The sequence below is a fragment of the Taudactylus pleione genome, unplaced genomic scaffold (assembly GCF_031769625.1).
Source record: "Taudactylus pleione unplaced genomic scaffold, aTauple2 ptg000755l, whole genome shotgun sequence".
Taxonomy (NCBI): domain Eukaryota; kingdom Metazoa; phylum Chordata; class Amphibia; order Anura; family Myobatrachidae; genus Taudactylus; species Taudactylus pleione.
The window spans coordinates 2,391,456-2,404,735 of NW_028285157.1; the positions used below are offsets into that span (position 1 = coordinate 2,391,456).

At 42.7% G+C, this 13,280-nt stretch overlaps 1 protein-coding gene across 1 annotated transcript in view; it reads left to right on the forward strand.

Annotated features, from left to right (window-relative positions):
* STRIP1 (striatin interacting protein 1) overlaps positions 1–11,801 on the forward strand; it is a 34,473-nt gene extending 22,672 nt beyond the window's left edge. Inside the window, exons 15-21 of the mRNA XM_088457311.1 lie at positions 6,060–6,157; positions 6,324–6,450; positions 7,212–7,312; positions 7,394–7,460; positions 7,550–7,654; positions 10,497–10,701; positions 10,798–11,801. Coding sequence (XP_088313437.1) covers positions 6,060–6,157; positions 6,324–6,450; positions 7,212–7,312; positions 7,394–7,460; positions 7,550–7,654; positions 10,497–10,701; positions 10,798–11,045 — 951 coding nt within the window. The 3' untranslated portion in view covers positions 11,046–11,801. The remainder of the gene's footprint in view (positions 1–6,059; positions 6,158–6,323; positions 6,451–7,211; positions 7,313–7,393; positions 7,461–7,549; positions 7,655–10,496; positions 10,702–10,797) is intronic.
* Positions 11,802–13,280: the final 1,479 nt, after the last annotated feature.

A 13,280-nucleotide genomic window follows, 5' to 3' on the forward strand; every position in this document is an offset into this window, starting at 1 on the left:
CCCAGTGGCTCCTTGGGATGTGGTGGTAGTTCTTCGGGCCCTCCAGGGTCCTCCAATTGAACCACTAGAATCAGTGGAACTTAAGTGGTTAACAACTAAGACACTTTTTCTTCAGGCTATTGCATCTGCCAGAAAGGTGTCAGAATTTTGAGCGCTCTCCTGTTGTCCTCCTTTTCTGATATTTCACCAGGACAGGGCGGTGCTCCATACTCGCCATGAGTTGCTTCTAGTTTCCATATTAATCAGGAAATTATAGTACCGGCCTTTCTATCACCAGACCTCTCTGCAGGTGAGGATTCATTGGATGTGGTCCATGCCATCTGGATTTATGTAGATTGTACCAGTTCTCTTCGGAAATCATACTCCTTGTTTGTGCTCTATGGATTTCGCAAGAAAGGATGGCCAGCCAACAAACAAACATTGGCTAGATGGCTTCGTATGACTATCTCAGAAGCTTACACGCAGCCTGTTCCGACTTCTGTTAAGGCTCATTCTGCTCGGTCTGTGGGACCCTTGTGGGCAGCTCGCCGTGGCGCCTCGGCTGTTCAGCTTTGTAAGGCGACCACGTGGTCTTCTGTCCAGACCTTTCTTAGGTTCTATGCATTTGATACCTTCGCCTCTCGGGATGCTTCCTTTGGGCGCCGGATTCTCCTCTCAGCGCAGGAGCATCCCCACTCTTAAAAGGACTGCTTTGGAACATCCCCAAGGTCTCCCTGTGGAGCCTATGGACCCTGAAGAAGAAAATGAGTTATGGTAAGAACTTACCTTTGTTAACTATTACTTCGAAGTCCACAGGGCACCCGCCCTGACACACCTGGCTTCATATGGGCTATCCTACTGGTCACCCGTTTCCCGACTCCTTCTCTGTGATTGTGATTCTTGCATGTTCCAGTCTTCCTTCTCTCCTATCCTCCTCCGGCCTTTGGCTTATTACCAACTAAGGTGCCTCTGGCTCGGGGGCGGGGTATAGGGAGAGTGGACCCAATGCATCCTGGGACCTGAAAAGTTTTAACTGCGTGGTGCCCGGATTGGTTGCAATCACCTACACCCCCAAGGTCTCCCTGTGGACCCTATGCACTTCCAAGAAAGAGAGTTAACAAAGGTAAGTTCTTACCATAACTCTCATTATACCTGTTCGTGTGAGAGCTGTTAAAACTATTTTACAAATAGGGGATGAACCCGCTCCTAAGGAAAAAAAAAACACTTTTTAAATGACAAAAGGTAGTTTTACCAGAGTTTCCTCACTCTGACCAGCTATCTGATCACGTGAGTGAAGCTTGGAATATGCCCGGTAAAAGGTTTCAAATTCCAAAAGTGTTCAGTTCCTTTTACCCTCTTCCAGCTGCTGATTGTATTAAATGGGAAGTTTTCCCAACAGTAGATTCTCATGTAACACGTCTGGTTAAAAATGTCACCTAACCCATTCATACTGCAACCTCCTTGAAGGGGACTACAGATACAGTAGTTGTATAGAAACTTGTCATAAATCTCTCTCACAGGAGCGGTTACTCGTACTGCTAGGGCTACGGCCTGGGTGGCAAAAGCCATTGAGATTTGGGCAGAAGCCCTAGAAGAGACATTTCCCCCTGTTGCTTCGAGGGAACAGCTGTCCTACATATCCCTCATTACAGATGCAGCCTCCTACTTAGGTGAAGCAGCTATGGGTACGGCACTCCTGGCTGATATCTGCTACATTGGTAGTGGCCCGCCGTATTGTTTGGCTACATTCATGGAAAGCAGATTCAGATTCAAGATGGGCTTTGGAGTCTCTGCCTTATTCTGGAGACATCCTGTTTGGTCCAGAATAAGATAAAATTGTGATTTCTCTGGCAGCTTCCAAGATGGTGTCCCTGCCCTCTGCAAAGCCTCAGACGCCATTCTTTCGGGTCTTTTGCCCTCAAGGAAAAGCCAAGGGTCAGTCCTAACCACCACAGGAGACATCAGCCAAGGCCTCCAAGCCTAGGGCCAAACAGGCCTGGGCTACTAGACGTCCACCTGCCAAGTCTGAGGACAAGCCTACAGCCTTACAGGGCGGGCCTCTCCCTGGGGGCTCCCATGGTGGGAGGCCGACTTCTTCAATTCATCCAGGTTTGGCATCAAACCACGTCAGATGCCTGGGAAGTGGTCTCCCACGGATACCGCCCTCTCATTCCTGAGGTGACTCCCTGTTCTTTAGCAGAGGACCTCCATCGGACCAAACCAAGGCCCTGCTGCTCCACAATGCCATTCAGTCTTTACTGAATTCAAGAGTAATAATTTGGGTCCCCTCCTCACAACAGGGCAAGGACTATTATTCTACCATTTTCTTAGTTCAGAAGCCCAATGGGTCTCATCGGCCTATCCTCAACCTCAAATCTCTGAACAAGTTTATCAGGGTGCCCAGGTTTCGTATGGAAACCCTCCATTCCATTATCCTAGACATTTTATGGCATCTCTAGACATTCAGGACGCTTACCTACATGTACCTATAGCGCCTTCTCATCAACAATATCTCCGGTTTGCTATACTACAGCAACATTACCAATTGCAGGATCTGCCATTCGGCCTCTCAACGGTCCCCTGGGTCTTTACCAAGAACATGGTAGTTATGGCGGCCTCTCTCTTCGTCGTCAAGGGATCAGACTGCTCCCATACTTGGACGATCTCTTGCCGTTTGCCAGGTCCCCAGAGACTCTTCACCGCCATCTACAGGTAACCATTACCTTTCTTCAAATGCACAGTTGGCTGATCAACTGGAAAAAATCTTCCCTAACACCCTCTCAAAAGAACAGTACATTTGGGAGCCCTCCTCGACTCTCGAGGTTCAGAGAATCTTCCTTTCAGCAATCCAACACAGGCTACGCAGACTGCTCCACAATCGCCGAGTGTCAATTTACTCTGCAATGCAGGCCTTGCAATCAATAGTGTCTACTGTCGACATGGTGGAGTTCACCCAGTTTCACTCCAGGCCCCTACAACACCTGATCCTCTCCAGGTGGAACGGGCTACCCCATCTGCTGAAATCCCAGATGATGAGCCTCCCCCCAGAAGTTCGCCTGTCCTTAGCCTGGTGGCTACAGACTTCCCATTTGAACAAGGGTCGTCCCTTTTGGATCCTGGACTGGGCCCTTCTCACCACGGACGCAAGCCTCCGAGGGTAGGGCGCAGTAAACGGCCAGCACTCCTTCCAGGGCCGATGGCTGCCCGTCGAGGCAGTGTTACCAATCAATAACATAATCCTCTACGTCACTCGACTGAGATCCTGGCCTCTTCCCTCCCCCCAACGGCGGCGGCACACCTCCGTTTCGGGTAGCAGAGGCTGTTGCCGCCCCCTCCCTGCCCACAAACGGCAACAGACTATCAATCACTGACAGTCTGCTGACTGAACGTGTCTCGCCTGCGCAGATTCCCGAACATTGGGAATCTGCGTTCAGGCCCTGAATTCACAACTTTCCAAAATGACACTGTGCTGAACCCCTTGGACCCCCCCCCCCTAATGACTAATTAGGCTATTGGAAGTTTACAATTAGCTTAATTAGTCCACTTAATTACATGTTTTTTTGGGGGGTAAAAAAAAAAATTGTCCTCACATACCCCAAAATCAACTTTTTTGTTGGTTTAGGCACTCCAAATTTAATTACAATAATTTTTTAGTGTTTCAAGGTGCCCTTAAAGTACACCAAAATCACCCTTTTTCCTACTCTTTGCATTTTTCATTTCATTTGTTTGAGATTAAACGAAAAAAGTTTTTTAGCATTTTCTTGCATTTAACAAAAATCCCCCACAAATCAGCCATTTGACACCATTTAAAAACCTACAGTACCTTCCTAATGCCAGCAAACAGCCATTTATACAGTCCTGATAACAAAATTATCCATTTTGGGGCGTCCAGGATGGTCTCCCCACAATTCTTTGCATTTCTCGCAAATCTCATTTGGCAGTCAATTCGCACCCCTCCGCTGCGAGTAGTGCGAATAGGCATTTTTAATTGGATTGGAGAATTCTTGGGAGCGCGCTTCGCTGCAAAGTGTGCGAGTTTCAAGAAACAAACTCGCTGCTCGTCATTTGCACCTAATTGGTATGAATACCCTTATATTGCTAGAGGGAATTAATAATCGCTGTCCAGACAATAATTGTGTTCCAACGCACAAAAAGTTCTTATTGCAATAAAAGAAAGTTACACGCTTTCATCTAGCACAATTAGCGCAAAGACAATTAAATACAGAATATACGATGCAGCCCAATACATGCGCATGCGCACTGGTTCCAGCATACAGTCATCAGTCCAGAAGCCTGTGGTCATCCAAAGAGAATGGCTGTATACTAGAACCAGTACGCAAGCTATATACCCTCCCAGATCAAAGAAACTAGTTAGCGGATTTCCATTGGGTCTGGCTCCTTGACATTCTATTACGATGCAGGTCATTGGACAGTTCATATAGCATCACTAGGGGTATGTCCCAGTTCCTCAGATGTTGCTTTGTGTGGTTTTCCCGTCGAAGAACTGGTTTAATTTAGTAAAAAACACTTCATACAATTTCACATTCTAACAACTATTTTCATATAGTTCATATCTTGCGAACGAATAATGTGATTTCCTTGCGGGTCGAACCGGAAATCTGCAAATAAACAGTGATTTAGAATGGTACCAAACATGATATGTCTACTAGCTTATGTACCTTAAATATCGTATACATTACATTTCACAACATAAGTATTCGTTAATAAAACCTCTAATATTTAGCTTTTACTGTGGGGGAACCTTCTTATAAGTTATTGTATGTGTATGTGTGAGAATACTTGCGTATAGTCGCTAATATGCATGGTGCGTTTATGTGTAGAGTGCTTTTGATAAACAGCGCAAGTGTGCGCTGTGCATCTTGTATGTTTTATGTTTTATTTAATGTGCGTATAGAGTATGGTAGGACTTTCAACAATATGCGGTAGCAATGCAGACGCACAACGCTAATAATCGCATATAGCATCGCACACAATGGTTTCATGCTGACGACACAAGATGGCGTCAGAAAAAAGAAAATTGCCCTCCAGCACACTGCAGATAAATCAAAAATACTTGAATCCTACATGATAATAGAAATTCAGAGGTATTGGTTTATATACATTTGCAAATATATGAATAAGCGCTGGGCCGTCGTCAAGGCTCCTCTATACCATCGTCCCTAAAATTAAGGGGTTCACGTCCGAGAAGCAAGGCACCCCAAAAAATTCCAGCCAAGGACCATCCCCAGGGCATCACACGAAAAGGGGAAAAAAGGTGATAGTGAAGTGTTAAAGGATAGGTGTGTAAAGATAAATCAATAAGTGTTAATGAGATGTAAAAGAATTAAAATGACACAAATAATACACAAACGCATAGAAAAGTGAAAAAATATTCTATGTGAATTAAGTGGTGATGCCATGAGCAAGGTCCAGCCAGAACAATCCCGGGGGCCCTACTCCCAAACGCTCATCCCCAAATAATTATTGCTACATAATAGTAGCACCCACTCTGGGTCATATAATAACAAATTGATGTACTGCATGATAACAGTACATGTATGAGCTGAGAGCTAACTTACCTTGGAGGTACCCCAAAAAACCTGACACAAGATGGCGTCTTCAGGGGCGACACAAAATGGCGTCGCCCGATATTAATTTAAGATCTGGTCTCAGCCAATCATCCGGCTTCGACATTGGATTGAGGCATAAGTGATTAGATCTCTTTGCAGCAGTGGAGGGGAATTTAAGTAAAACTATTTTTATCTCTACGGTTCTTTATTTTTAATGAAGGATAGCATGCAATAGATAACAAAAACCTTGCTAATTTTAATCTTCAAAGAATAGGTATTGTATTTGATCTCTTCTTATCAATACACTTTGGGGAGATTCAGTTAGCCACAAGCTGTGCAGCTGCTTTGCGCTGTTCCAGATTTAACATTGCTCTTAGATGTTCGCAAAATTAGGCGATGTCTTACTACCAGAATATTCCGTGGAATGTTATCGCACTCAGATCACCTCATAACAAATTAGAAAAATAATACTTATCTATTCAGTTTATGATTTGGTTGTAATCCATTCAGATTGCCCTATTGAAGATCCTGCTTGCTGCTGCTCCTACTTCCAAAGCCAAGACAGACTCGATTAATATTCTTGCGGATGTTCTTCCGGAGGAGATGCCGTAAGTGATGCCCTATGGAGAGCAAAGTGTGTGTATATCATGGTTTGGAGTTTGGGTGCTGAATGGAAATCTGGAGTTTTTATGTAATTTGTCATGGTATTTTTTATGTACTTGTGGTATTAGTTATGCATTTTTTATGGTTTTACATTCCACTTTTCTGTTCTAGAACCACTGTTCTGCAGAGCATGAAACTTGGGGTAGATGTGAATCGACACAAAGAGATTATTGTCAAAGCAATTTCTGCTGTGCTGCTATTATTACTGAAACACTTCAAGCTAAATCATATTTATCAGGTTTGTTTGTCTTTAGAGGATCCTTCCATGCTGTTACCCAATATGCCTTTATGCAGATTAATATGCTATGCATAGTTTTTAGCTGATTACATTGTGCTCATGTGTACTAGTCAATGGCGTTGTGCAATCATGTGTATATATGACTACTTACCATGAAAAGCATGTTTAACTCAGTAATGTTTTTGGTTTAATTGTGTCTAGCACAGCAAAAGAAAGAAAGTATACACCATTTTAGGCTGTCTTCTGTACAGGCTAAGCATAAACTTAGAGAGTTATGCCTGCCACTGTTTGACTTTTCTGAATAATATTTTTATTCCATTAATGTGGGCCATACAACAGCGTCGCAATTCCCTGATCCGGCGATCAAAATCGGTGGGTATCGATGATCGGCAATGCTTTGGGGAATCTGCTGAAAATATTTAAATTTCCCAACTTGCCAAACCTGATAATTTTTGGTCATGATCGGCAATTCAGGGAAATCCAACATGTTAGATTTCCCCGATGCCTCGACCCAGGCGTCGGGAGATCAATCAGTCACAGATGTATGTGCCCCATTAGAGTGCAATTTGCTAAATATTGAAACTGGTTATAAGTACTGTAGTAACCATATTTTATATCCCCCCTTAGGAATATAAAGATGGGTAAACGTGCCTTAATACGACTTCCTCCACGTGCCTGTGCTCCAGATTTGCATGTCTCATTTATATACTGCTCATATTATGTTTGCAATTTATATATCAATTTATTTTTCCTCTCTCCAGATGGAGTATATGGCTCAGCACCTGGTGTTTGCGAATTGTATTCCTTTGATATTAAAATTTTTTAATCAAAATATTATGTCGTACATCACCGCCAAAAACAGGTAATAGAGATCCAATACTAAGTTGCAAATATAATTACTGATTGCTTGTGTGCAATGTTTTATGAATTTATATTCCCATAGTATTTCAGTTCTTGATTATCCATACTGTGTGGTCCATGAGCTGCCAGAGCTAACAGCAGAGAGTCTGGTAAGTCTCTATAAAGGTGAATTCATCTGTAGCGAAAAATAGTTCAACTTTATTAATAATCGTTTTTTACATGTACAATCTTCTTGCAGGAGGCTGGAGATAATAATCGGTTTTGTTGGAGGAATTTGTTCTCCTGCATAAATCTCCTGCGCATCTTAAACAAGCTGACAAAATGGAAACACTCCAGAACTATGGTTGGTAGATCATTGGAGACTACTTTTTTAATCTATTTATAAAATATAATCCTTTAATTAGAATTGACCTGTTATTATAGATTTACATTTAATGTTTGAGTGATGCCCATGTTTACAAGACCTCACAATCTAATAGCAAACAAATTTAGTTACACATATGCAATGGACCAATACATATAAACTTACAGAGGTGTATAATTCCCCGTGTTCAAGAGTACCAAATGAACTAGATACACAAAAACAAAGGTTTTTTGGGATATCCAAGATTAGGAACCAGTAAAAGGAATGTACATTATATGGAAAGAGGGAAGACCTCCACGGCCTTTCCACATTTATCTCACCATCGCTGTCCTCGCTTCATGATTGTCATCCTTCCTACAGCTACTACTACCTATTACACACACCTCACTGTCCCTCTGGATGACTGCATGACCTCTCCAACCTGGGCATTTGGGCCTGCTCTTCTCCAGACCCTCCACAACTTTGCTGCATCCACAACAGGAGAACCTCCTCCAACAGATGAGTTTTGTTATCCACTCCTCAATGCCCCTCAAAGTTTGCACAGCCTTCCTGACTTGGTCACCCTTCTGGCCTCCAACGATCCACATGCACATGAAATAAAAGACCACCACTTTGCTGATTTTATAACCAGCCCTACATCCATCTATTGAAAGATGAGATGAGGTCTGCAGACTCGCCAAGCTTCAGCCTTTTCCTTCTTATGCTGAGATACAACTCAAAAAGCTTCTGTAACAGAAACTTCAGGGCTTGCTTGAACACAGACCCAACTGAGTGGCGAGCTCTTTCATCAGTGGCCTATACAAACTGCAGAACATATTTCCTGGTTCTTCATCTGCCATTTCAGCTATTACCAGGTGTTCACACGTAGAGCTTTTATTAACGCATTTACCCATTTCCTCAAGTTTTCAATTTATGTATCAATTTCTCCAGTTTGTACTTTTTAGTTTGTAAATCGGCTCAAGAGTCTATCGCTTCATTCACATGTGTTTCTTCGCTGCTTCGATTGGCTCAAGTACTTTGTTTCCTTCTACAGATAGGATGAGAAAAACTGGTGCGAACATAGAATAATATCATAGGGAAGATATAAGCTAATTACCACTCCCTTAATGGGGCAATTTGATTGACTTTTATGTTGCAATAATGAATGGGGTTAACAATGTTACAATTCAATTGTTTTGGACGCCCATTAATTATATCGCTGTTCGCGGGTAATTAGACCAAGTTTTGCCGCGTAAAATGGCTAAACCCGTCTAAAGTTCAAGTTAGCATGCCCAAACTCCCATTTGGGTACCCCAAACCAGGATTTATCGCAAATTTCTGCTCGCCTCCTCAGGAGGGGGCGAGCAGAAATGCCAGCAGCTATTCACACCCTAATGTAGCAACAACTGAATTACTCAGTTGGATGCCTGGCACTACCAGCCACCGGTGAATACAATTGAATTGTCCCCTAAATATTTCTAAACAGAACCAATAAAAAGTGTCTGAATCCGCTTTTCAGATTATAAATAGCAATTTAATAATCTCCATAAAGGGGAAGATTCAATTATACTCTGGGTTTACCCCACAGCTAATTGATCGTGATGCCTTATTCAATTAGCTTCGAGAACACCACACACTGATTACCAGAGAACAATAGAAAAGCACTGAGAGCACCTCTGATTCCAATATTATAAATTCAAAAGACCAATTCACGGTTCCTTCTGAAGAAACTTAGAGTAAGAGAAATGCGTTAAGGATTGCTAAGGAAGCTGGAATTCTCCCATTCCACTGGCAACTCCAAGGGAGACACTTTTAACTGAATACAAGCAGTCATCCTTGCATCTCTGCATTTACAATATACAGCCAGCGGCACATGTTTAATTTAAGTGGTCGCGTAGACAGGTCAGAGCTGCCTCTACACTAGGAGTTCCAGAGCTATTGGACTTAGGGCCGGAGGAGTGGAAAGAGAAGCAGACTTCGTGCCATGGCATACTGGCCGGGCGAGCGGGAACACGGAGCTATCACGCCGGGTAAAGTAGCTATCACCGGCACAGTCATCTACTCATACGCACATTTCACTCTTCTTATTGTATTTATACTAAGCCGGGCCCTCGATACCTTTTAATTAGGGCCGGGAGAAAGATCACCTCTCAGAGGTTTTACCCACATTGAGGATTGTCTATATATAAAACGGACATCAAAGTCTCAGAGATACAATTTGTAGAGACTGTGTCCATATTAAATCCAGGACTGTAAACATTGAGCATTAAATGTAGCAGGTGATTCTTGCATCATAAACAGACCAAAGACTGTGAGAGAGATAGATATAGGGAGATATTATGTTTTAAACACTAATGAACCGTGAATTGGTTTTTTGAATTTACAATATTGGAATCGGAGGCTCTGTGGTATATTGATTGCTGATTGTCCTTTGGCTTATAGAGCAGATGGTTACTGCCCTATAGAGCAGCCTCTTCCAATATTCGGAAAGTGTAGCACTAAGTATATTGTGGCTAATTACCAGGGGCAGGATTTTTCTCATAGCCTCAGGAGCTGCAAGGAAAAATCAGTGTAAAATGTAGATTCTGCATTTTAAAGTGTGGAAAAACTCATTAATTCCATAATTTTATGCGGAATCGGTGGGTTTCCACGCGTTTTACCCCTGGTTTACCGCACGGGGAAAGCTAATTAATTGAATAGCTTTTCCCCGCACGGCACGATCAATTGGCTGCAGGGTAAACCCAGCGGCTAATTGAATCTCTCGTAAAGTATTTTTAGTAAACGCAAAATATTTGTTTGCATTTTGTTTAAATGTAATATGTCTATCTCTTGTCTTTAATAGATGCTTGTGGTTTTTAAGTCTGCCCCCATCCTAAAAAGGGCTCTTAAAGTTAAACAGGCAATGATGCAACTGTATGTACTTAAGTTGCTGAAAGTCCAGACAAAGTACCTTGGACGACAGTGGAGGAAGAGCAACATGAAAACTATGTCGGCTATTTATCAGAAAGTCAGGCATCGCCTCAATGATGACTGGGCATATGGGAATGGTGTGTATTTGGGGAGCTTGAGTTATTAAACTCAGTTCATGTGCACTTTCACAGAATATATAATCTAAAATAATGCTATTTTTGCCTATGCCATAGATCTTGATGCTCGTCCCTGGGATTTTCAAGCTGAGGAATGTGCTCTTAGAGCCAACATTGAACGTTTTAACTCACGGCGATATGATCGGACTCCTAGGAACCATGATTTCCTTCCAGTGGATAACTGTCTTCAGAGTGTACTGGGTCAACACGTGGAGCTGCCAGAGGACTTTCAGATGAACTATGACCTTTGGCTTGAGAGAGAAGTATTTTCTAAGCCAATATCCTGGGAAGAGTTGCTTCAGTAGTGCAATCCAGCATCTGCCTAGAGGTGATATTACTTCATCTCCCTACCAATACTTAAAACACTATTTACTATCCCAAATGTTCCTAGTCCATCGCAGGCATCTGATAATACCGTTCAGCACCTTCTTTTGCCTGAATATTCTGCCAGAAACCTATATGGATACATTCTCTTTTAAATTCAAAGAATTCTAGAATAGAAGAACCATTTTATATGTATTGTACAAAGTCAACCACACTCCAACTTTGCATCCTTTGCAAATGGTCTTATTTGTGCATCAACATTGTGACTTGAAAAAGGCTCTCCATTGCCCTAAGCATAGATGCAACAATAAAGATTATTTGCAGCTTTAGAGATATTATATTTGTTAGGCCATTGTGTATTGTGTTGGCTGGGACCTGTCATCTAGGAAAAGTAAAACACCTGACCCAGAGTTCATATAAGCATTGAGCTATGGGCTCTGTGATAAGGTCACATTCCTCTTGGAGTATCATTTATTACAAAATAAAAAAGTGCTTTTATAATTGTGTTTATTAGTTTTTTAAATGTAATATTTTATCCGGTGCAAGGTGCTACCCAACTGAGAGCTTGGTAATTTATGTTTCCCTGTATAGAGCTCTATCTAGCATTCTGTTATGGTGCTGTCACTTTTAGCCGAGAGTAGGGTAATTGATATGACAAGTCAGAATATGCTTGTTTCTGAGGTTGCTGCATTGCATTCCCTTTAGGGTATGTCTTCTGTTATACAGAAGATAAACAAGTAAGCAATTTCTACTGTTTGGTGAGACATAACGGAGTTCCTTCCTTCACAGTGAAGAGCACTGCTAAACACTTTATAATGGGAAGGGAATTCCATGGTCAGTGTGGGAATGGTTTTAAAACATACTTTGGGATATTTTAGGCATAGTGCTTCAAATTATGGGAGAACTTGAAGTTCCTTGCATTCTGGATAGTAGATCCTCTACCTTTTTTTATTTGGATATTTCTGAAGAAGTTCTGTGGTGGACATAAATAGTCATTGCTAATGGCGTCTGGTAAATAAACAAAAATGCAAATAAATTGAATTTAAACACTGGCATATGTTTGGCAAATAAATCAAACTGCTTTGAATAATTAAATGCAACAAAAAAATGATTTTTTTACATGACAATGCAGTACTTTTCAATGCATTATTATCTACACACTATTTAGAGTAACTTTGTGACAGCTCTTTCACTAACTGAAAAAAAAGCAAACTATGCTATATTCAACATTGATCATTTTCTAGCAAATCAACTGACACTCCATTGACTGACCTATTCACCTGGTTCTGACCAGTGAGCGGAGATCTGTGTGTTTGAGTGGCATGGCTTAAGTTGAGTTCCTCCTCTCCATGTAGTGGCCTCTGCACATCAGCCCCTGCTAGCTCTTCCTGTAACTTGGTGGTGTGCGAGGGATCAGTGTCTGCAGGGATTTGTCAGCGTAAACTCTGCACCGAACTGGGAGATTGTGACCTGCTCCCTTTCCGTGCTGCCTTGAAGATGGTGCATTTGTGTTCCCGGTTCGTCTCCCAGACTTCTGATTGCTCCTGCTCACAACTTTGCTAGAACCAGTGCCTGAAGTCAGAGGTGATGCGGTCCGGAGCTCCTGGTGGTTGCCTCCTGGTGTTCTCTCTCACCCGACTGTGCCTCTTCCATGGGGGACTTTGGCTGACTGTATCGGGAGCGTCTCCCACTGCTGGCTGACCACTGTCCTCCTGCATCTGTCTTTGGCGACCTGTCCTGCAGGGCCTGGTGAAGCCCTTGTGTCCTGTTGGAGCCCTTGAATTGGTTGGGTGGTCCTCTCTGGTGAGCCGCCGCTGACACCCTCTAACCTAGGGGTGGGCAATAAGCGGCCCCCCAGCTGTTGTAGAACTACATATCCCAGCATGCCCTTTCACAGCTTTGCTATTTGACCATGCTAAAACTGTTGCTGGTATGTGTAGTTCAACAGCAGCTGGAGGGCCGCTTAATATCCACCCCTGCTCTACTCATCCCTAGTATGTCTCACTGCTAACAACTTCTCCCCTGCCCTTCTATTGTGGTCTCTGCCCTCTCCTCTTCACATTTTTTTCTTATCCTTTTCTTGCTTTGCAGTTGACCTTTAACCTTGGTTTGCTCTACTGGTGACAAAGTGACTCTGCATCTCCCTGGTATCCTCTCTCCATCCAGCTGTCTTTGTGTGAGGCTCAGGCCTGTACCTCTTTATAACTTTACATATT